Genomic DNA, 23,960 nt, shown 5'->3' on the forward strand with positions numbered 1-23,960 from the left:
AGAACCAGAACATTTAAACCATGCCTTTCTCTATTCAATCGCCAGCTTGAGGTCCAATCGAAAACCTGTGGAAAATCATCAAAATGGACAACCACAAGCCTCAAAACAAAGCAAACTTGTTTGAATTAGTGTAACAGGAATGAGCTGCTGTGACAGCAGAACAATGTCAGAAGCTGGTGGAGAGCATACCAAGGCCCATGGCTGCAGTCATCAGAAACAATGGTTATACAATGAAGTGTGAACTCTTGTATGTATCATGTGACTGAAACAGACAGAAAATAAAACATGAAATGCCTATAAGCACTATTTTAGCAGTACAATACCATAGCTATTGATGCAAGACTTAAGTGAATATTATCAATAAAACCATGGAAAATGGCTAGAATTAAACTGTTAAGAGCTATTTTTGTTCTCATCATCCCATTTGTCCAAAATGAACAAGAAATTGAAGAAAATAAGGGTGGTCTAATGATTTTTCCATGACTGTGTTTTAATTCTTGTCTTCAGTCTAATAGCATTTGCCATAATGATGTCATCTTTTACTTTTAGCACATTGCACCCAGAAAAATATTACGCTACAGTAGCTAAGGGGGGAATTACTGTTTCACACAGGGCAAGATGGGCTGCATTAGTCTGCATTGCATCAGTATTTTTCCTTCAATAAATGAAATCATCATTTAAAAACTGCATGTTGTGTTGGGTTATCTTTGTCTGACGTTAAAATTTGTTTGATGATCTGAAACATTTACGTGTGACAAATATGCAAAAATAGAAGATATCTACAAAATATGTCGTTGCAGTTGGAACATGTTTTGTAGTGGTGTGTGTATGTGTGTGTGTGTGTGTGTGTGAGTGACTGAGTGAGTGAGAGAGAGTGTTGATGGAGAGCACTAAAAAAGTATAGTGTACCTGTAATTGATGTAACTGTGTGTATCATAGGTGATGTTGCTTTTGCAGCTGTGTTAACCATTTAAGCGGTATTTATGCATTTGTTAACCCACCCAACAAATTTCACAACCAGCCGCCACTGATTATAAGTAAAAACACTGTGTATGAGGAGAAGTAACTTATTCTAAACAGCGCACTTACAAAAAAGGGGAACTACGATGCTGGGGAAATCTTGGCCTGTGAGGAGAGCGTGTGCATTTCCAAATATGGTTATAGGAAGCGCATGGAATGTGCCTTGAATGACTTCACCATTCTCAATGTGCCTTGAATATGCCTTGAATGTGCCTTGACTAGGCCTTGACAATGTGTGTAATCGTTGTGAGCCTGATAGTTGAGCAACTGAGCTTACAGATAATGTGTGTCTATTAGAGGGTGAGAGTATAAAGGTGAGAGACAGAGACACTGTATTTAGAGATCGTCGCCGAGGCCCAGAGGAGTCGTCACCGGACTTTCTGCCAAAGGATGTGAGGACATCGTTGGACTTCAGCTGCAGAGTTCTTTGAGGACGTCGTTGGAAGCAAAGTTGTTCTAACTTTGTTCAAAAGAAGACCACTCTGGATGCCAAAGTGTCTTTGGGCAAGACGTTCAACCTGAAGTTGTTTCTGATGACAGACCATCACTTTGCATTGCAGCTATATTACCACTGGCATATGAATGAGTAAATGGAAAACATCGTAAAGTGCTTTGAGTACCACTAATGTGGAACAGCTTATATTAGTGAAGAACATTTACCAGCTTGCTGTTAAAAAAGTGGCTGGTTGCTGTTGAACCAGCTGGCTTTGTCTCCATCATGTCCACTGTGGGATGCTGCTGCTGTCTTTCATCCAGCTGCCCATTTCTATCATTCTACTCTGTATCACCTAGGGCTGGCCCGAATAGTGGTTTCTGGTCTCCAGATATCCATGCCCTATTAAAGACGAATATCCGAAAATTCGTTCCGCCCCATAACCTCCGACGGTGGGGGAGGGATTGTGGCGGAGAAGTGGCGCAGACGGCCCGAATATTCGGATCCATTCGTCTGGTCTCCCGGACGCAAATTTTGCACACTGCCTTCATTTTGTCTTCAGTTAAACTAAAGAATTCCCAAACAGCGGAGGTCTTCGACATCTTGACTTGTGTTTATACGACGAAGTGAAGCGTGACGTCAGAGTGACATGAATGGATGAGCCGAGATGAGCTGAACATGGTAAATGGTAAATGGACTTGCTCTTATATAACGCTTTTCTACTCATCAGAGTACTCAAAGCGCTTTGACAACAATTGCTCCCATTCACCCAGACACACACACATTCACACACTAATGTGCAGGTTGCTAATCAACCTGCAGCATCAGTCAGTATACATTCATACACCAGTGGAACAGTCACTGGTAGGCAATTCGGGGTTCAGTATCCAATTGTGTGCCATATATTCCTTATCCCCCACTCTCTCTATCTCTTCTGTCCCTCTCAACCCACCGGCCAGCAAAACAAATGACTGTGGCAGTACAAGGGCACAGCATTTGTGACACTACTGAATGGGGAACAGGCGCAATGTGCCATCAAAGAGTTCCTTTCAAGAAAACCTCTGTACGTACAGTAGATTAACAAACATAAAGAAAACTTTATTGGTTGTAGTTTATCACTTAACAACAGATCTGACTGAGCAGAGATTACGGAGCTACAATGTCTTCTTCTGAAGCAATCAGAAACAATATCAATCTCATTAATAAAAATCAAAATGCCCCAGACAGAAAGACTCAGCTAATATGAAAAAGATCAGTTAAAGAGGTCAGGATTCTCTATTAAGATGGTGATGGTGGTCGATTGCCAAAAAATGTTATTCATTGTCACAACTGCAATGGCTTTCAGAAAAATCTTTATCTATCTAGATTCACTACTTTTACTGCTATAAATTAATCAAAAACAGTGTGTTGTTTGCTCCATCTTTGCACATCATTTAGTGGGTCTTAATCGGCATCCTGGGGCCACACAGCTTTAAACATTAATATTCTTTATTCTCGAAAATAGATTAAATGAAACATCACTCAGCTGACTCGGGCGAAGGCAGGGGACACCCTGGACAGGTCGCCAGTCTGTCACATACATATACAGACAAACAATCACACTCATATTCACACCTACGGACAATTTAGAGTAACCAGTTAACCTCAGCATATTCTTGGACTGTGGGAGGAAGCTGGAGTACCCGGAGAAAACCCACACATGCAAACATGCAAACTCCATGCAGAAAGATCCCAGGCCGGGATTTGAACCGGGGATCTTCTTGCTGCAAGGCGAAAGTGCTAACCACTGTGCAGCCCCTTGAATTCCATATAATAATAATGATAATAATAATACTCGAAGACCTCTGAAATTGTTCTGTGGTATCATTAGTAGGACATTAGCAGCAGATCATTTCTTTAAGTCCCACACATACTTAATCAGATTGACATCCGAGGAATTTGGAAGACAAGTGAACTGATTAAGGACTTCCTTAAACATTTCCTAAACAACCACACTGCCTCCTTCCCATTGCTGCCAACTCTTTCCTAGTGAAAAGATGCACATACACATCTGGCCATCCATATAATGTCAAAGAAAATGTGATTCATCAGATTAAACCACCTTTTTTCCATTGCTACAAACTCCAGTTCTGACATTCACTTGTTCAATAAAGGTACCTTGGGCAATATATAGAGTTGGCATGGGTTTTCTGACTGATCTGCCGATGTGCAGCCTTATGCTGTGATGCACTGTATGTTCTGGCACCTTTCTATCATAGCCAGCATTAAGGTTTTCAGCAATTTGTGCTACAGTAGCTCTCCAGTGGGATTGGGTCAGGCTGTTCATGTGCTATCTATTATATTCCACTCCTTGACAAGAAGAGATAATTGTAATGAGATAATTATTATTCACTTCAAATGTCAGTGGTTTCAATATTGTGACTGATCGGTATATGTAACCTGTCCGTATGTGTCACAGCTGTCATTTTAGGCATATTTATTTAGTTTCTGTATTTGTTACCATTAAGGAAGTTGCTTCATTTTTGAGATTTCAAAATGTTTCATGTTATGGTTTTTTTGCGATTTGCTTCTATCTCTTGGATCATTCCTGTCATGGCAGTACTCTCTGAGGCATGATGCTGTGGAGCAACTTGTCTGCGTTTAGCAGTTACCTCTGGGAATTGCTGGGTGTATAGGTGGTCTGTGTATTGCAGTTCTGGTGTTACAAGTCTCTGACATTTTGTTTTCATTTGTCTGTCTAGATGTGGGTTTAGGTTATAGCCTTGAATGATAGCTGCTCCATACTGGAATGGCTTCAGCCCAGCATCTTTCACCTGTGATGGGTCTACTGCCCCCCCATCTTTGAGGCAGATGTTAGCTAGCTTGGCTTGTAGCTCTTTCAACTGAGATATTTCCTTATTCAGCTTTTCTGGCCCAACCACACTACCCACCTTGTGCCAGAAGGTGGTGTTAAAGTGCAGGTAAATTCTCCAGTCTAAAGCATTCCACCTTTTGATTTTCTCTGCAGTGTTTGGTAAAAGCATGTGGCGAGTTTTTTCACTGCGACTGTTGAGCCTGAAAGAAGCCACATCTTCCAGCGACCAACAGAGAACATGCTTTAGCAAGATCATGGACTCGTCAAAGTATTCAGAAATAAGAATAAGGTGGAAATCTTGCTCTATAGCTGCAATAGCCATGGTGGCTCTTTCCTCCAAGTCTTCAGCACCAGCTGCAACGTTGTTATCAAAGCCAAAGTCAAAAGCCAGGATATTGTGAGCATAATGATTGTTGAGGACTGATGAGTTATAGTTTCTCCAGCTGTTGTCTAGGAACTCATCCAGACTATGTGTTGTATGGAAGGCTGGAATGCTCTTGAAGTAAATAAAGATGGATTCCATCATAGCCACAGGATGCCTCAGAATGGAAAAGTAGAAGGTATCCTCAGGCATCACCTTTGTAACCTAGGATGTAAGATAGGAAACAAATTTCACAAAACTTTCAATTTATAGCATACAGTTGTGAACAAAAGTCCTTGACCTTCCAATGATGTATATCATGGTAGTTCTGAATTTCCACCGACTTCTAGAACTTTTGATCTATGATGGAATCACTGACACATGTCATTGTCACAAAAAACAATCAAGCTTTTTTGTTCTTTCAAAGAGTTATTATATCTTATATGACTAAATCCACTGTCAACAATATACAAACAGTGATGCTAATACTTGTTCACATGTCCACTGGCCATTTTCACCTCAACTAGGTGCTTTTGGTAGTCATCCACAAGCTTGTGACAAGCTTCTGGTTGTATCTTTCATCACTCTTCTTGACAGAATTGATGCAGTTCAATTAGGCGTGTGGGCTGACTGACACAGAGTTGTTTCTTCAGCGCAATCCACAGGTTCTTGTTGGGGTTTAACCCAGGACTTTGGAGAGGCTGATTTAACCATTTCTTTACCACTTTTGATGTGTTTTGGATCATTGTCTTGCTATGAGACTTAATTGTGTGCAAATTCAGGCAGAAACCTGGTGATTTTAAGTTTTACTGAAGAATGTGGATGTAATCCAAAGCAGAGCACAATACTACCACCACCATGCTGGACAGTGTTCTTGGAATTAAAGGCCTCATCTCATCTCCCCTCGAAACATATTTGGACATTGTTGCCAAAAAGCTCAACTTTTGTTTCATCAGACTATCAACCCTTCTTCCAGAAGGCCTTTTATTTGTTTATCTGATCAGTGTTAAGGTGCTATTCCTGGAGAAAGGGCTTCCCTTTTGCATGACAGTCTCCCAGCCTATGGTGATATAAAACAAACTTGATTGTGGACACTGACGTGTGTGCCAACAGCTTGTAATTCATTATAGGTCTACTTTTTGGGTTGTTCTTGGTTGACTCTTGACCATCCTGATCAATTGTCTCTCAGCAGTAGGTGATACCTTACATTTGGGATCTGTAGTAGCTTTAAACTTGTGCCAAGTGATTTTCCTGACTTGTTTAAGTCAGTGATTTGGTTTTTCAGATCTATGCATATGCACTAAGAAAATTTGATTATCACAGCTTTCTGCATCAGCCAAACCAGTCAGTCAAGGTAGTGCAATCAATCAAGTTCTGTATGTATGTTTTTTGACCCAATAGATGTTATTTTTCCAGAAGACCTATAATACTCTGTGAAAGAAAAAAATGCACAATTATTTGTTGTGACAAATATGCATGTGTTTAAATGATCCCATTGTAGAAAATAAAGAGTTACATGAGTAATTAAAACTTAAGACTGCCATGACATACATGGTCTTTACAAGTGTAAGTCATGTTGTGTATACCTAACATATAACACATCTTGCCCCCATGGAAACACATACACTGCCAGACTTCACTCAGATGCTTCACTTGAAAATCTTACTCTAGTCAAAGTGGTCTCCACACAGGCATTTTACAGGGGAGGTAAGGGGTTGATCAATGTTGCAGTTTATTAACTCAGCTTTGTTGAAACCACATTAAGCAGTATTGGTCCACTAATCCCATGCCAGACAACAGCCTACGTACATATTATGTATTAACACAAGAAATTCCCATTTGGGTCCTTTAAATGATTATGAAGACCTCAAATGTGAGGTGTAATCAAAAAGTTCAGTCTGAGACTATTAATTCATTTAGTAATCACCTTGTGCAGCATGACTGATAGTGCTTTTTCCACATTTGGAAGACACCCAGTAAGTAAGAATGTCAAACATCATCTGTGATGTGCACTTTGTCAAAATGCCACCCTTCAACTTAATTTTTATATGGTTGAAGAAGAAAACCACGGAGAACCAAATCTAGAAAATAGGGCAGCAAAACATGCTCTTGGTGCACTCCTTACTTGGACTATCTCTTGTCTTGGATAGAAATGGTTTGTTTGAAGAATCAGGATTTAGAATACATCGTAGTACATTAACAGCATTGATGGAAGTCACCCTCTGTCTGTCGAGGTCGGTGGGGTCTGAGTGTCAGTGGCCCCAGCGGTCATGGCCTCCGACTCCTCCCAGTGTGGACAGCCCCAATAGTGGCATTTTCCACAACCGTCAGTGCCATGCCATGTCTCCCTACAGTAAGTGGTGAGAGTGTGTGCGTGCCTGCGTGCCTGCGTGCGTGCGTACGTGCGTGTGTGTGGGTGTGCGTCCATGTGTGTGTGGGAGTGCATGTGTAGTTGTGTGCATATATGTATACATGGAGGGAGTGAGGGATGGGTTTTCTTATTTTTAATGTTTTTAAATGTTGTAAAGCACTTTGTGTTGCATTTTAATTGAATGAAAAGTGCCATACAAATAAAGATTGATTGATTGATTGATTGATTGATTGATTGATTGATTGATTGATTGTTTGATTGATTGATTGATTGATTGATTGAGGTCACCAATGATCTTCTTACAGCATCAGACAGTGGACTCTTCTCAATACTTGTCCTGCTGGCATTCAGTGCTGCATTTTGATACAGTTGATCACCACATCACAACAAGTATAGAAAGGTCTGGATGACCTGTCATTTTTTTCTTCTAAATTCAGACTAAACTGGAGTTATGGAATTTGGCCCTGAGCATCATAAACCATTGTCCAACCAGATAGTTACTCTGGATGGAATTGCCTTAGCTTCCAGTTTTACTGTGGGAAACCTTCCAGTTATTTCTGGCCAGGATGTGTCTTTTAATTCACACATAAGGCAAGTCTTTAGGATGATCTTCTGTCAACTGCTGCATATTGTGAAAATCAGGAAGTTTCTGTCTCAGAGTGATGCTCAACAACTAGTCCAAGCATTTGTAACCTCTCGCCTGGACTATTGTAACTCGTTATTATCAGAATATCTCAATAATTCTCTTAAAACCCTCTGGCTCATCCAAAATGCTGCAGCCAGAGTTATGACAACAACCAGTAAGAGAGAACATATTTCTGCTGTATTAACTTCCTATCTTTGGCTCCCGGTAAAACCCTGGATATAGTTTAAAATCCTGCTTCCAACAGATAAAACTCTTAATGACCAAGCTCCATCCTATCTTGGAGACCTTATTGTACCATATCATCCAAACAGAGTCACTCTCTCTCAGGCTGCAGATTTACTTGTGGTTCCCACAGTTCCAGAAGCAGAATGGGAGGCAGAGCCTTCAGTTTTCTGTTTTCCTCTGTTGTGGAATCAGCTCCTAGTTTTGGTTTGGGAGGCAGACACCCTCTCTGCTTTTAAGATTAGGGTTAAAACTTTCCTCTTTGATAAAGCTGATAGTTAAGGCTGTGCAGGATCACCTGAGCCACCCCTTGGTTGTACTGCTATAGCAGGGGTCTACAACCTTTAACACTCCAAGAGCCATTTCGACCCGTTTCCAACAGAAAAGAAAACACCGGGAGCCGCAAAATCCTATTGGCATTTAAAATGAAGACAACACTGCATATATTGCTTTTTTACCTCTATGCCCTTGTTAATCAGTTGTGATTAATTAATTACAAAGCCTCTAATTAGATAGATTCATTTTTTAAATTGTGTCCTACCACTAATATTTATCTTACTTGGTTAAAGTCATTTTTGCTCCTGGACCTCATGTGTTACGTAATGTTAGCTGGAAATCAATAATTTGCGATTGTCTATTTAACATGTAAAATCTATTTATCTATTTATCTTAAGCTAATAACTTTTCTCCGGTAAGTCACTGCCCTATTTTCCAAGACGACACTCCTCTGACTCTCTGGCCTGCTACCTGGATGCTGGACGTCACATCGAGCCGTGCTCCTGCGAGTAACGTTGTATTAACCTGACATATCAAAGAGTAGATACCAAGCAAGACAATTATCCGTAGTTTACCTTAGTTCTCACGAGTACCTGACACAATGCAGGACTCTGCAGTGAAGGCGGAGATGTGCGGCGGTGGTGTATTTGCGACAATAAGAAAAAGAAAGAAATTTGAAGGAGCGATGGTGTCAGAGCTCCCTTCTCACCCCCTGTCCTTCCCTCCTGACGTCCCAAAAGACCCCATCCTATCTGTCTCCTCTCCCTCTTCCCTTTCGTGCTCCTTCTCCCCCCTCTCTCTCTCTCTCCCTCTTTTTGCAGCAGTATGATGAGCGGAGTGTGGCCACACAGCTGGTGACACTCAGACAATCAGCCACCTCCAGAGTCTGCTGATTACACACCTACAATAAAAGACCGGCTCATCCTTCCACACCCTGCCAGATCGTTAGACTCGACGTACCCCGTCAGTTTGCCTTCTAGCCTCTTGCTCTGTTGCCTGTGTATTTCTAACACTAATTCTTTTCTGCTCTCTTCACCAGAAGACCAGCTGCCCGGACTCCCTCCTGTCTCATCTGTCTTCTTGTTCCCCATCGTGTACCCCAGCCAGCTCCATGTCCTTCCGGGTTTCCCCTCCATGGTTCCCCTCCGGCTTCCCCTGATTCATCCACCATTCCCCGACTCCATCTGCCACGTCCACCCTCCCGAACACACTCCCGGTTCCCCACCTTCCCACAATCCCCCCTCTTATCCCTGAATAAACCTGCTGTCAAGCCAGCCTGTGCCTCGACCATGTGCTCTCTGCTCGGGTTCTTTGCTCGTTGTGTGACAGAACGATCTGGCCCTATGATGAACCCGGAGAGCGCACGGACAAGTTCGGCTCGCCCCTCCTCCCCCCGGCCCCTCCGAAAGTGAACTAGAACCGCCGCTCCAGGGAAGGATCGTTGGTTGCCCCTGCTTCTCCGTCGGCTAGGGTTCCGGCCGCACGTCGGACCGGCCAACGACGCCTCGCAGCGCGGCGCCACACACCCCCAGACTTGGAAGAGATCGCCGCTCCACCCCCGGATCCCACGAAGGACGATGCTCCCTTTCCAGTCCACATGGGGGCTATCTTCCTGTCCTCCACTCCCCAGAACCAGACACCAACCCAGTCCTCTGATCCCCAGAACCAGATTTCCACACCACCCGACGTCAGGCGAACTGTAGCCAGTCAGAGTCACATCCTCAGACAACACCACCAAACCCTCCGTGAGCTCTCAGACACTTATCAGCAGATGCACACTCAACTCACTGCATTAGCTAATCAGATTTCACAGGTATCATAAAACAGTTCATGAGTAATTTCGGTCTTGGCGATGGCTGGCGGTTACAACACCCATCTTCCAGAGAATATTCTTTCTACTCACCAGTTCGCCACTCCTACTCACGTCTTGACTTCTTTCTAACCAGCAACTCAATCATATCACAGATCTCCGATTCAAAAATTCACCCCATAATCAGTAGTGATCACGCCCCAGTAACACTCAGATGGAACCTTTTTAACCAACCCAAACGCATCACTAAATGGCGTTTTAACACATCGCTTCTTAAAGACTCAGAATTTGACAGTTATCTCAGGAGAGAGTGGGCTTCCTTCCTTGAAATAAATGACTCCCCGGAGACATCACCCACCGTTCTGTGGGAAGCAGTGAAAACAGTTCTACAAGGTAAAATCATATCATTCTCTGTCAATAAGAAAAAAAGGAAAAAGAATATGAAGCAACATTAGAACAAAAAATAAAACTACTAGATACGCTGAATGCAAGTAACCCAACAGAAGAAACACAGAAAGAATTAAGAAAATATCAGTTCTAACTGAACGAGATCCTGAATAAGAAAGCCCATTTTCTTATTCAGAGACTCAGACAAGAAAACTTCCATCATAACAATAAATCTAGTAAATATTATGCAAATCTAATTAAACAAAATAAAGAAAGAACAACAATCACAGCTATTAAAGACTTATCAGGGAACCTAACCAATTCACCACAGGAAATAAATGAAATATTTAAAACATTTTATACCAACCTTTACTCATCTACAAATGAACCAAAACAAGAAGACACCGACTACTTTCTCAACAACACTGAACTTCCAAAGATTGCTCCAGAACAATCCAAAGCATTAGATGCACCAATAACAGAAACAGAACTTTCTACAGCCCTACACCACATGCCAAACAACAAAGCACCGGGTCCTGATGGCTTCCCTGCTGAATTTTATAAACATTTCTGGTCTATTCTATCTCCTCTATTTTTGACAGCAATAACTGAAATAAAATTAAAATCTAGATTTCCAACACACATGAATACAGCTGAAATTTTCCTCATTCAGAAGCCTAATAAAGGCCCAACCCTTCCATCAAACTATCGTCCAATCTCCTTAGTTAATGTAGATATAAAAATCATCAGTAAAGCCCAAGCACACAGAATAGAAAAAATAACTCCTTCTATAATCCACCATGATCAGACCGGTTTTATCAAAGGTAGACAGTCATCCAATAACACCCGTAGACTATTCAACTTAATTCATTACTCATCATTACAGCAGGTAGACACCATCATAGCAACATTAGATGCAGAAAAAGCTTTTGACAGAGTAAATTGGAAAACTCTCTTCACCACCCTTAGAAAATTTGGCTTCGGGTACTCATTTATTCACTGGATTAAAATTCTGTACACTGCTCCTTCAGCCACTGTCACCACCAATGGACTAACCTCACAAAGTTTCACACTGCACAGGGGGACGAGGCAGGGATGCCCACTCTCTCCCTCACTGTTCACCATCTTTATAGAGCCTTTAGCCGCAGCCATATGGCAGAATGTCCGCATTAAGGAAATTCAAACCTCCCAAATTCAACATAAGATTAGTTTGCATGCGGACGGCATTTTTTTTAACAGATGTATTTATTGTGCAGACTTTAAAAGGAATCATGAACAGTGTACAACAATATCGCCAATTGAGAAGTCTATCAGTTTTTCTTTATAGAACATTTCCCCGACATCTTAACAAAAGAATATTAAACAGAATAAAACCTGAGTGACAGACAAAACACAAAATATCCCTCCATCCCTGCCCACTCACCCATCCAGGTGTGCTATGCTCACTGCACAGGATAAATAAAAAGAGACAATAATTTAAGGAAAGAAAAATAAATAAATAAATAAATGATAATAATAACTAAAAAAAAAAAAGAAGTCGCAATTAGCTTTGGAAGTCTAGTCAGGTTAGAGAGTTAACATAGGAAAGAAAGGGGTCCCAAGTTCAGTGAAATCTTCTCACTGATCCTCTGACTGTGTGTTTGATTTTTTCCAAATGAAAAAAAGACATTAAATCTTTCAACCAGGAGGTCGTGTCGGGGGGGATTAGGACTCTTCCAGTGCAGAAGTATACGTCGCTTGGCTATGAGGGCAGCAAATGCAACCAGATCGGCTTGGTATTTATTGAACCCGTCCACCGGTGATACACCAAAAATAGCTATTAAGGGACACGGGGAGAGGGGAGTGCCCAAAATTATAGAAAGGGAGCTGAAAAATGATGACCAGAAGGGGCCGACCCTAGCGCAGGAGAAAAATGTGTGCGTGTGGTCTGCAGGGGAAAGAGAGCACCTGATACATTTATCGTCCGAGTCAGGAAAAAATTTCTTCAGTCTGGCCTTAGTATAATGAGTCCTATATAACATTTTAAGTTGAATCAGGCTCATACGAGCACAGGTGCAGGTGGAGCTAATTCTAAGTAGTGACTCTTCCCACCAGTCCTCATCTAGCGCCAGCCCGAGCTCCTTTTCCCATATGTCCTTCAGCCATGAGAGGGAAGAAATTTGTGATGAGAGCAGAAGATTGTAAATTGAGCCGACGTTATTTTGTGAAGTCGGTGGAGACATTATATTTTCTAAGAGGGTCTTCTCAGGCAATTCAGGAAAGGATGTAAAGTTGGCCTTAGGAAAATTGCGAAGTTGGAAATATCTAAATCGATCCTGTAGTGACAGCCCAAACTTAGCAGCAATACTTTCCCATCTACCAAACGTTTTGTTCAAAAAAAGATAATGAAAAGAGACCAGTCCCTTCCCCTTCCACAATTTAAAAACAGAGTCTAAAGAGGAAGGTAAAAAAAGGTGGTTATTACAGATAGGAGACAGGACGGAGGAAGACCTTAATCCAAAATGCTGCCTGCACTGTTTCCAGATTTTAAGTGAAGAGAGAACGATCGGACTGTTGGTATATTGAGAAGGTTGCGATGTAAGTGGATCAAAAAGCAGTGCCGGTAAAGATGAAGTGCAGGAGCTTGCTTCTATGCGACACCATATGGTGTCAGGGGAGTGATACCAAGTTTTAAGCTTATGGAGGTAGTAAAACAGCATATTAGGAAGTGCCAAGCCCCCATCACATTTGGGTCTTAGGAGGATCGATAATTTAATCCTGGGGGGCTTGCCTGCCCAGATAAAAGAAAGTAAAGAGGCGTTTAGAGATTTGAAAAAAGATTTAGGGAGGAAGATAGGAAAAGTTTGAAAGAGAAATAAAAGCCGAGGTAGTATGTTCATTTTAATTGTTTCGACGCGGCCTACCAATGACCGAGGCAGTACACTCCATCTCTGAAGATCCGATTTGATCTTCTCAGTCAGTTCCACAAAGTTGTTCCTATGTAGCGAGCTGAAGGAGTGGGAGATGTTGACACCTAAATATTTAAAGCCACTAAGAGATAAACGGAAGGGTAGTGTATCAGGGGAAATCAGCTTTGCTAATTGGTTAATAGGAAAACATATACTTTTTGCAATATTTAGTTTGTAGCCAGAAAACACTCCGAAGGTCTCTAACAGGTTCACTACTCTGTTTACACAGTTCACTGGGTCCTGGACATACAACAATAAATCATTAGCATACAATGCTACTCTATGCTCAATGCCTCCTCTGATTATACCTGAAAATAATGCGGACCTCTTCAGGGCTATGGACAAAGGTTCTATAGCCAGTGCAAAAAGCAGGGGCGAAAGAGGGCAGCCCTGACGCGTGCCGCGGGAAAGAGGAAAAGACGGTGAAATTTCTGAGTTCGTTGTAACTCTAGCCACTGGAGCAGAGTATAAAAGACGGATCCAAGAAACGAACTTAGGGCCAAAGCCAAATTTTTGGAGGACTGAAAAAAGGTCACCCCACTTCACCCGATCAAATGCTTTCTCCGCGTCGAGCGATATAACCATCTCAGGATTCAGAGAGGCAGAGGGAGTTAGAATCACATTCAGAAGTCTAGGCACACTGGATGATTGCTGGTGGCCCAGAATAAAACCTGTTTGGTCATCTGATATAATGTCAGGGAGACAGGTCTCCAGCCGGCGTGCCAATGTCTTTGCCAATAGCTTGACGTCGTGGTTAAGCAAGCTCATTGGTCTATAGCTACCACACAAAGTGGGATCCTTGTCTTTCTTTAATATAAGAGAGATCAATGCCTCATTCAGAGTTGGTGGCAAAACACCTCGTTCTAGAGAGTCATTGAAAACCTCTAATAACAAAGGGGCGAGCTGATTAGAAAACTTCTTAAAAAACTCAGCTGGGAAGCCATCTGGGCCAGGGCTTTTGTTGTTCTGCATCGCGGTGATGCTAGAAGTGATTTCTAACAGACTTAGTGGTTTATCTAAACGTTCTGATGTTTCTCTGCCTATACCAGGAATATCTAAATGGCTAAAAAATGAATCCATAGCAGAGTCATGTATTTGTGAAATATTTGTGAAATAAAATGAGAGGCATGTTGATGTTTAAGCTGTGAGGCTAAGAGACGACTGGCCCTGTGCCCGTCCTCATAGTATGTAGCTCTTGTACGTCGTAAGAGGAATTCTGCTTTATTTGTTGATAGGAGGTCAAATTCGGTTTGTAGCTGCAGACATTTAGTCGCCAGGGCAGGATTTGGCGAAGAGGCATATTGTCTATCTATGTCTAAGATGGACTCCATAAGTTGTTGCTGTTTCATCCTTCTGATTCTAGACAAACGTGCACTGAAAGAGATGACACATCCATGTATAAAGGCCTTTAATGTTTCCCATAGAAGCGATGGAGAAATGTGATCAGATCTGTTGGTCTTTAAAAAGAAATCGATTTGTGCAGAAATATAGTCACAAAACTCTGCATCAGCCAGCAAGCCTGTGTTCAGCTTTCAGCCTCCGGGGTGTCTAGGTGAACCCAAAGGAAGACACAACTCAAGTGCATGAGGGGCATGATCGGAAATTACTATTACAGTGTAGTCTGTAGATCTTACGAAAGGTAGAAGGGCCTTATCAATAAAGAAAAAATCTATGCGGGAATAGACATGATGTACAGCAGAGATAAAAGAAAAATCTTTAGCATTTGGGTGGAAAAAAACGCCATGGGTCAACACTAGAGATAGACCGATTATCGGCCGGGCCGATTATCGGCAACGATATCTAGGTTTGGCCGATTATCGGCGAAACGCAGATAATCGGCGCAACAGACTTAGAACTGGGTTATTTTGGCGTTTATGCCGCAGCGTCTCCTTTTTTTCTTCTCCTGGCGCGCTCCCTCGTGCTCCTCGCCCCGCTCTGCTATCTCTCTCCCTTTTTCACTCTCCGGCTCTTCCCAAGAGCAAAGCTTCATCTGATTGGTCACACACAGAGGGCTGAGAGCCAATCAGAGCGACCGCTGAGGGCACAGCATTCGTGGGCGGTCCTGCCAAGTGCTGCACGGTCTGAGTCGCAGACAGCCGGAAAGGAGAGAGGCTGGTTTCACAGATACGAGGAAACTTTGTTTGCTAACGGTAAGTTAAGGCAGCAAACTCTCCCAAAATGTCATAAACAACAATAAACAACAATGCCCGAAACATCCAAGCACGTTCACCTGAGTTGAACCATTTTGCACCTCTGTAAGACGGAGCTAAGCCAAACGCGTCGCGAACTGAGCCGTGGACTGTATTTACATGTGACACAGTACAGTTCGAAGGACTGAATTAGAGCCACCACAGTTCAAATGTGTCGTATGAAACATTTGTTTGTCCTGTGGCTTCGCATTGCTGCAGAAAGAGGATGGCCCTGCGCACCTCTCTGAGTCCTTTTTCCTCTCCACTTATAAACTTAACGCAACAGTGCCATGCGGTGTCATTCAACATTATTTTAGGCTGTATCTTACTCCTCCCAAACGTCTCCAAACTGCTTTATTTAACCCTTTAAGAGTTCAACACGGTGCTCAGTGATAAATAATGTGACCAATAGATGAACTATTCAGCATGAGCTCAGTCACAGAGGAGTGTGAAAAGTATAAAAGATAGCACTCAGGAAGAAAACTGTAGGGCAACTTCCACGTTTTTTGGAGGTTTAAAGAAAAGCATGTTCAGAGGCTACTTTATAATTTTAAAAAGTAAAGGTATTTCACACAGATATTTTTAAAACTATTCAATCCACGACCAAATCAGACCTAACCAAAACTCAACCAGTAATTCATGAGTACTGCTGGACTAAAACTAGGGGTTAACCAGGAGTAGAAATTAAAATACAAATTAAAGTAATGAACTAAAAGCAAAGTAGCCTAGTTTTGAAATGCCGGGTCTCTGCTATCAGTTACTGTTAAAATATTAGTTATACATTGTAACAATAACAATATTTGATAACACATTTAATTCCACATCAACATCTTGTTTGATTTTCCAGGCCTGGTTTAATATTTGGTTAGACCTTGTAAAATTCAACTTTAGTTCTGTCTTAATATGTATTATGTACCTAATTAGATAATAATAATAAACAAAATCTACATAATGATAAATAAACTTAAGTACTCTATCACGATGTGGCCCCCCTCATAACTCTTGCTTTTTTCAAACCTTTATACAGATGGACAGAGCAAAAAGTGCAGTATGGAAGCATTACAGTCAACCATCATCAGGAAAGGCAGTCTGCAAAGAATGCAACGAAAATGTCAGCATGGGATCAACAATAGGGAGAACCAAAAATACTTCAAACCTGTGGTCCCATCTTAGGACTCATCATTCAGAGTTGTATCAAGAATTACAGAAGAAACAGGAACCTGAAACTCATCAGGATGCGGCAACTTCAGCTCAGCCTACAATTGAAGAAATGTTTAACAAACAAAGAAAGTGGTCCAAGTCAGATGACAGGTTGAAACTAATGGACAAACTTATCCTAGAGATGATAGTCACTGATAACCAACCATTCACAGTGGTATCTGATGTTGGCTTTAAACGCCTCATGGCTGCAGCTGAGCCAAGATACGCACTCAAAAGTGACAAGTACTACCGTACTGAAAAGCTGAAAGACGTTCACCAGAAGGTCGTGGACAAGATCAAATCCCTGATTAAACCAGAAAATGCTGGCCACTCCCTCTCCTTCACCACAGACTGCTGGTCTGGGAATACTGAGTCTTTAATGAGCCTGACATGCCATTACATTGACGCAGGATGGTCAAGAAAGCAGGTTGTCTTAAATACAAGAGCAATGCATGGATCTCACACGGGGGAATACCTAAAAGAAACATTACTTACTATGTTTGAGGACTGGAACATAAACAAAGACCGTGTAGCACTTGTCCTTCGAGATAGTGGAGCAAATATAGTGAAGGGATTGAGGCTCAGTGAACTCCCAGACCTTAGCTGCACAGCACACACCTTGCAACTTGTGGTGAATGATGGCTTGACAAGTCAAAGAGCAGTTACAGATGTCATTGCAATTCTTAAGAGGTGTGCCACACACTTTCACCACTCCATTCTGGCCAAACAACGTTTGCGAAAAATTCAAGGGGAACTTGGCTTGCCAGAGCACAGCATAATTCAGGCTGTTCCAACAAGATGGAATTCAACGCTCCACATGCTACAAAGAATGCAAGAGCAAAAGCGTGCTCTTACAATCTACAGTGGTGAACATGGAGGATTTGCAGCTCTCACAGCTGAGCAGTGGGACCTTGTCTCAAATTTAATTGAAACACTGCTTCCAATTGAAGAAGTAACACTGGAAGTAAGCCACAGCAACTCCTCTGCATCGTGCATAATTCCAAGCCTGACTGTGCTCAAGATGCTTTTCCAGAATGATGAAGGGCCCAACACAAGAGGCATTAGAACACTAAGGCAAACTATGAGGGAGAGTCTGGACAAGCGCTTCTCCAAAATCGAAGACACCAAAATTGTGGTGCTGGCCTGTCTCTTAGACCCTCGTTACAAGAGTCATGCATTTTCCTCTGCCACCACCTTGAGTAAAGCCAAAAGATGGTTGCAAGAAGAAGAGGACACGTCCACACAAGAGACCACTCAGAGCGAGCATGCTGCTACAGAGGGTTCAAGCAAGGAGGAACAGTGTGCAGCAACTGAAACACAGGAGAATGAACCCCCCCCAAAAAGCAACAAAGAGTACACACATCTTACCGCAGTCGCATCGATGAGATGTTCACTTCTCTGCTGGGATCTCACACTGGTGACCAGCTGGCTACTGTTGAAGATGAGTTACATCTGTATCTCAAGGAGCCTGTCATTGACAGGCGTAAAGAAGATCCACTCCAGTGGTGGAAACGAAATGAAGGACGCTTCAAGATACTTGCAAAACACGCAAGAAAGTTTCTCTGTGCACCACCTTCTACAGTCCCAAGTGAGCGTCTCTTCAGTGAAGTCTCCACAGTCTATGACAACAAGAGAAGTCGTCTGACTGGAGAGCATGCGGAGCAACTTTGTTTTTTGCATCATAATCTGGTGCTGCTCAATTGGGACTGTTGAACTTGCTTATGTAAAAATTTTATTTGTTTCTATTCTCTTTGTTTTGGGGTCAAGCACCTATATGTACCTAAGTTATTCAAGTTTTCAGTTAACTTAAGTTATTTAAGTTTTCTGCTTTCTTTTTAAGTTATTTAAGTTATTTTGGTTTCTTAAACTTACATTTTTACAGACGTGTTAAGATGTTTATGTTCACAAAACATTTGCATAAAGAAACTTAAAAATGTAAAAATTTTATTCGTTTCTATTCTCTTTGTTTTGGGGTCAAGCACCTATATGTACCTAAGTTATTCAAGTTTTTTAGTTAACTTAAGTTATTTAAGTTTTCTGCTTTCTTTTTAAGTTATTTAAGTTATTTTGGTTTCTTAAACTTACATTTTTACAGACGTGTTAAGATGTTTATGTTCACAAAACATTTGCATAAAGAAACTTAAAAATGTAAAAATTTTATTTGTTTCTATTCTCTTTGTTTTGGGGTCAAGCACCTATATATACCTAAGTTATTTAAGTTTTCTGCTTTCTTTTTAAGTTATTTAAGTTATTTTAGTTTCTTAAACTTACATTTTTACAGACGTGTTAAGATGTTTATGTTCACAAACATTTGCATAAAGAAACTTAAAAATGTAAAAATTTTATTTGTTTCTATTCTCTTTGTTTTGGGGTCAAGCACCTATATGTACCTAAGTTATTCAAGTTTTCAGTTAACTTAAGTTATTTAAGTTTTCTGCTTTCTTTTTAAGTTATTTAAGTTATTTTGGTTTCTTAAACTTACATTTTTACAGACGTGTTAAGATGTTTATGTTCACAAAACATTTGCATAAAGAAACTTAAAAATGTTTCGTGTTTGAGATGATGCTTTTGACACCAATATTTTCCTTTTTAAAGCAAGTAAATATCGGTTTCAAATATCGGTTATCGGCCGACTTTACCACCGATAATCGGTATCGGTATCGGTCCCAAAAAAACCATATCGGTCTATCTCTAGTCAACACATCCCACTTGATCCATTAATGTTAATAAAGTTTTGGACATTGCTGTTGGTGAGGTTGATCTGGGCTGGGAACGATCAAGGCCTGGATTAACCACACAGTTAAGATCCCCTCCTAGTATAATATGATGAGTATCTAAATTTGGCAGATGGGAAAATAACGTGGACATACAACTTGGGCTATCCCAATTGGGTGCATATACGCTTACTAGCACAACCGGGGTTTGAAAAAGAGTACCTGAGACCACAATGTAACAACCAGCAGGGTCAGAATAAATCTGATTGGAGACAAACTTTATTCGTTTATGCATTAAAATGGCTGTGCCTCTGGATTTACTATTGAAATTAGAGAGAAAGATCTGTCCAACCCATGGCTTGCGGAGTCTAATATGGTCATCTGTACGTAGGTGAGTCTCTTGTAAAAAAGCGATGTCCGTGTGGAGATGTTTTAGGTGTGAAAAAACCCTGGAGCATTTAACCTGTCCCCCCAAACCCCTGACATTCCAAGTAATGATGTTAATTTTGTGCCTGACAGCGACCCCTGGTGTCGCAGAATCACTCGTCATTTATACACAGTAATACACCAGACCATGTGTAAAACCAGAAACCAGACACTTGGGACCCAGAGGAGGGGAAAAAAGAAAGAGAATATAAGAAAGAGAGAAAGAGATAGAGAGAAAAAAATGCCCGAACGGATGAAAGAAAAGGGAAAAAAATAATAATAAAAATGATGATCAAGCAATGAGAAGCCACCACAGAGTGAGTTGCAACACCCCACCCCACCTCCCCCCTCCTGCTCCCCACCCACTCATACTGACGAGCGTACATACAACCGGTTAATCATATGAGGTTATCAACTCCTAACAGTAAAATACTATACCCTGAATATTGCAGTTAACCAAGGGGGAGAGAGCTTTAAAGCAGTTATAAGTGGCATCAAAAATTAAACATGAATAGGGCTACAACACGGGCTACAGCACATCTGAACAGAATGAACGTAACTTTCGCTGTAATGCAACATGAGTCCAATAACATATTGAGCCTATACTAATCAGAGTAGCGTCACCTGGATATGGTTTTACTCCGCTGTTGAGCCTCCTCGGCTGGGAAGGTCTGCCTGTAGAAAGTTTCTGCAGCCTCGGGAGAGTTGAAGATGTACTCCCTATTGTTATGGGTGACCCGGAGATGAGCTGGATACAGCATCCCGAACCTCACTCCCCGGCAGTAGTCCCTTCACCAGGTTGAACGCTGCTCGACTCCTGGCCACCGCCGCGCTGAAGTCCTCGAAGATCTTGATTTTATGGCTGCTGTATGAAGAGTCCTTGTGCGACTTCGCCCACTTCAGAACGGCCTCCTTCTCCACATAACGATGGAACCTGACGATCATAGGGTGCGGAGGTTCCCCCGGTCGGGGCTTCGGCTGCAGGCTGCGGTGTGCGCAGTCCAGGTCCAGACAGCAGGTCCCCCAGCAGGCAGGTGAACATCTCGGTCATATAGGCTCTGGCATCCTTCCCCTCCAAGCCCTCCGGGAGTCCTAGGACACGGACATTTTGGCGTTTTGAGCGAGACTCCAAGTCCTCCAGCTTCATTTTAAGTCCTGCATTTTCTTTCAGCACTGATCCCAGGTCGGACTGGAGCCCGCTCACATCTTGTTCTAGCTGCGTTATCCTGTCGCTGTGGTCAGTTAAGCTGGTCTCCATCTCTCTGATGGTGGTGGTTTGTGCCGCTAAGCTCAGCTGGAACGACTCGACCGAGGAACGGATAGGCTCCAGTGAACTATTTAGTAAAGCTGTGAATTCGCCATACATGTTCCTCCTCAGCTTCTCAAGTTCCAGGACCAGCGTCTCTGTCGTTAGTGGCGCTGCTGGGTTTTCCACCATGTTGCTACTAGCTTTAGCAAACTGTTGCTTTTCTGCTTTGCTGCCCGTTTTTCAAGCTTTGCTCATCTCGCCTCACAAATGTCGTACGAAAACGAAGGAGCAATTCCAAACCGAAGCTCTATGTGGCTAACAAAAGGTATTAACTGGATAAAATAAACCGAAAGTGAGTCCTACCCCAACATGGCTTAACCCGGAAGTCCCAACGGACGACATTTTACTGTTTTTACAAGACCCTCAATCGTCCCTGCAGGAAACAGTGAATGTCATTGAATCATTCTCCAATATTTCAGACTACTCAATAAACTGAAACAAATCCTCTATTCTTCCACTACACAGCACCAGATGGGATGCAGCATGTCATACATCACTCATCCCTTTATGTTCAGGCCACATCACATACCTGGGCATTAATATTTCCTCTAGGCTGTCAGAGTTAATTGCACTAAATTTCACTCCTTTGCTTACAACAATAGGCAGTGACCTCCAGCGCTGGATGAACTTACCATTATCTATTTTAGGAAGAATAGCAACCATTAAAATGAAAGTACTCCCAAAAATAAATTACCTTTTCTCAATGATACCAATTCACCCAACTCTCACCTGGTTCAAAGCTTTAGATTCAATGCTCACTAAATTTTATTGGAAAAACAAAACACCAAGAATCAAACTTGCAACTATTCAAAAACCAAAATTGCAAGGAGGTTGAGATGCTCCACACATCCACCACTTCTCTTTAGCAAATCAGCTGCAGTATATATACAAATGGACACATCCAATCCAATCAGATATCACCTGGTTAGATATAGAACGAACAATCTGTAAAAACATAACTATTTCAGACCTCCCATTCCTCAGGCAAACCATCAAGCATCATCCTTGTTTCAAAGCAGAGACAATAGCCTCGACACTGACAGCCTGGTGGAAATTCCACAAAATTACAAACTCCAGCCTCGCACCATCCAGTGTTACTTCAATCTGACATAATCCGGATTTTCAAAGTAATAAAAAACACTTAACCTACATGCATGGGCTGAAAAGGGCATCACACATCTTAATCATATTTTTCACAATAACACCCTGGTCCCTTTCCACCACCTGGTCCAGGAGTTTGATACACAAACTAGCGCTGCCCCTTGCTCTGTCTGTTGCTTTTCTCTTCCTTTTAAAATAGTACACTTTCCTGGGACCTTGAGACGATAAGTATACTCTGGTTATGGTAGTTGGGGGCAACTTTCCATCTAGGTACCCAGACCGGACCCACTGCCCTGTGGGGCCCACTGGCCTGGCAGTCTCCTCATGGGATGCTGGGGTGTTCTATGGCTTGCCTCCTGCACCCCGGAGCTACTGGATCTAGGTGTGGTCAGCGGGGTCTGGGGATGGCGCTGGCCGCTTCCCCGGTGGCGCCTTGGCCGGCCCCAGGGCTCGTGTCGTCTGGTGCCAGTCCTGCCTCCCCTGGTGGTTCGGGGCCTGGGAAGGGCCTGGGGGCCCGCTGGTTCGGGGTCCTGGTGGGGTCCTGTGGTCATTACGTGGGGGGAGGCGTACTGGGGTCGGTCCACCTGGGCTGGGTTTTTTGGTGGGCGTTGGGTCGGTGGTTCTTGTTCCGCAGTCTGCTGGGGGCAGTGCTCCTGCTTGGCGCGCCTGGCCGCGGGGGGTTGGTCTGGGTCATTGCCTGTGGGTCCTGGGGCTTGCTGCTGGGGAGGCCAATTGGCACCGCTCCCGGGCCCCCCGCTTTGTCTTGACCTGGCGGAGCTGGCCCCCATTTGCCTAACCTCTTAATTTGCACCTCACAACTCACACATTGCACTGTACATATTTTCACTTTGGGGCACATACACAACACTTAGGGCTCTTGGAGTTGGGGGTGGTGGGGGAGCGACTACCTCGCCACCCCTGCCTCTCCCGTCCTCCAATTTTAATTGCACTACATACACAACCCTTTTTGGGATTGGTGGGCGGATGGGGTCCGGGTCCTTATGGCCGGGGCTGTGCGCTGGGGAGTTTATCTCCATCTACTGGGACGGTGTCGGTGGCTTTCATGTGCGGTTGGGCTCCGGGGCCTGGGGGTGGGGGCCTGGGGCGGCGCCCGGGGGTCGGGTGGGCCCTGCTGGGGCTTGTGTCTCCCGGCGGGCTGTGGTGCGGGGTCCGTGGGCCTGTCGCTCACTGGGTGCTGCGGCACGGGGGGCTGCCTCTGGGTTGCTGCTCTGTGCGGGTGGCCCCTTGGTCACCCGGACGGTGGTCTCCGGCTCGTCCCTTGGCCCTGGCTCTTCTGGGAGGCGGGGCTTAGGCTCGACCCCACCACCGCATGCCCACATTCCGCCCCGCCTGGCCTTGCTGCGGCCGTGTCGTGGGCCCCCTTCCCTGGGGGGGGGCTGGTCCCGGGGGATTGGGCTCCTGGGAGGGCTGGGGGCCCCTGGCCTGCCGTGGGGGGGTGGGGGGCAGCTGGGGACGGGGGGTAAGGGTGGTTTGGGGCCAGGGGTTGGTTGGTTGGTGGGGGCAGGTGCTGTCTGCTTGGGGCCTCCTCCCAGACCACCCGGTGTTGTCCTGGGTGCCCTTGGGAGAGACGGATCGGTGCCTCTTGGGGTCCTGGGGCTGTTCCTGGGTCCGGTGGCTTTGGGGGGCCGTGTGTTGATGCCCTACTGGCTTGGGGAGGACCCCTTGCTGTGGT

The 23,960-nt window shown here is 43.4% G+C and overlaps 2 protein-coding genes and 1 long non-coding RNA gene across 5 annotated transcripts in view; 1 reads left to right on the top strand and 2 right to left on the bottom strand.

Moving 5' to 3' along the window:
* Positions 1-23,960, bottom strand: part of LOC110972401 (melatonin receptor type 1B-B-like) — a 174,346-nt gene that overhangs the window by 68,763 nt on the left and 81,623 nt on the right. The gene's annotated exons all lie outside the window — the stretch shown is intronic.
* The window catches only part of LOC127536905 (uncharacterized), a 211,239-nt gene that overhangs the window by 8,935 nt on the left and 178,344 nt on the right, over positions 1-23,960 (top strand). The gene's annotated exons all lie outside the window — the stretch shown is intronic.
* gal3st2 (galactose-3-O-sulfotransferase 2) overlaps positions 2,238-23,960 on the bottom strand; it is a 31,210-nt gene continuing 9,487 nt past the window's right edge. Inside the window, exon 2 of the mRNA XM_051958358.1 lies at positions 2,238-4,893. Within this exon, the coding sequence (XP_051814318.1) occupies positions 3,994-4,893 (900 nt within the window). The 3' untranslated portion in view covers positions 2,238-3,993. The remainder of the gene's footprint in view (positions 4,894-23,960) is intronic.

The sequence above is a fragment of the Acanthochromis polyacanthus genome, chromosome 13 (genome assembly GCF_021347895.1).
Source record: "Acanthochromis polyacanthus isolate Apoly-LR-REF ecotype Palm Island chromosome 13, KAUST_Apoly_ChrSc, whole genome shotgun sequence".
In the NCBI taxonomy this organism is placed as follows: Eukaryota; Metazoa; Chordata; class Actinopteri; family Pomacentridae; genus Acanthochromis; species Acanthochromis polyacanthus.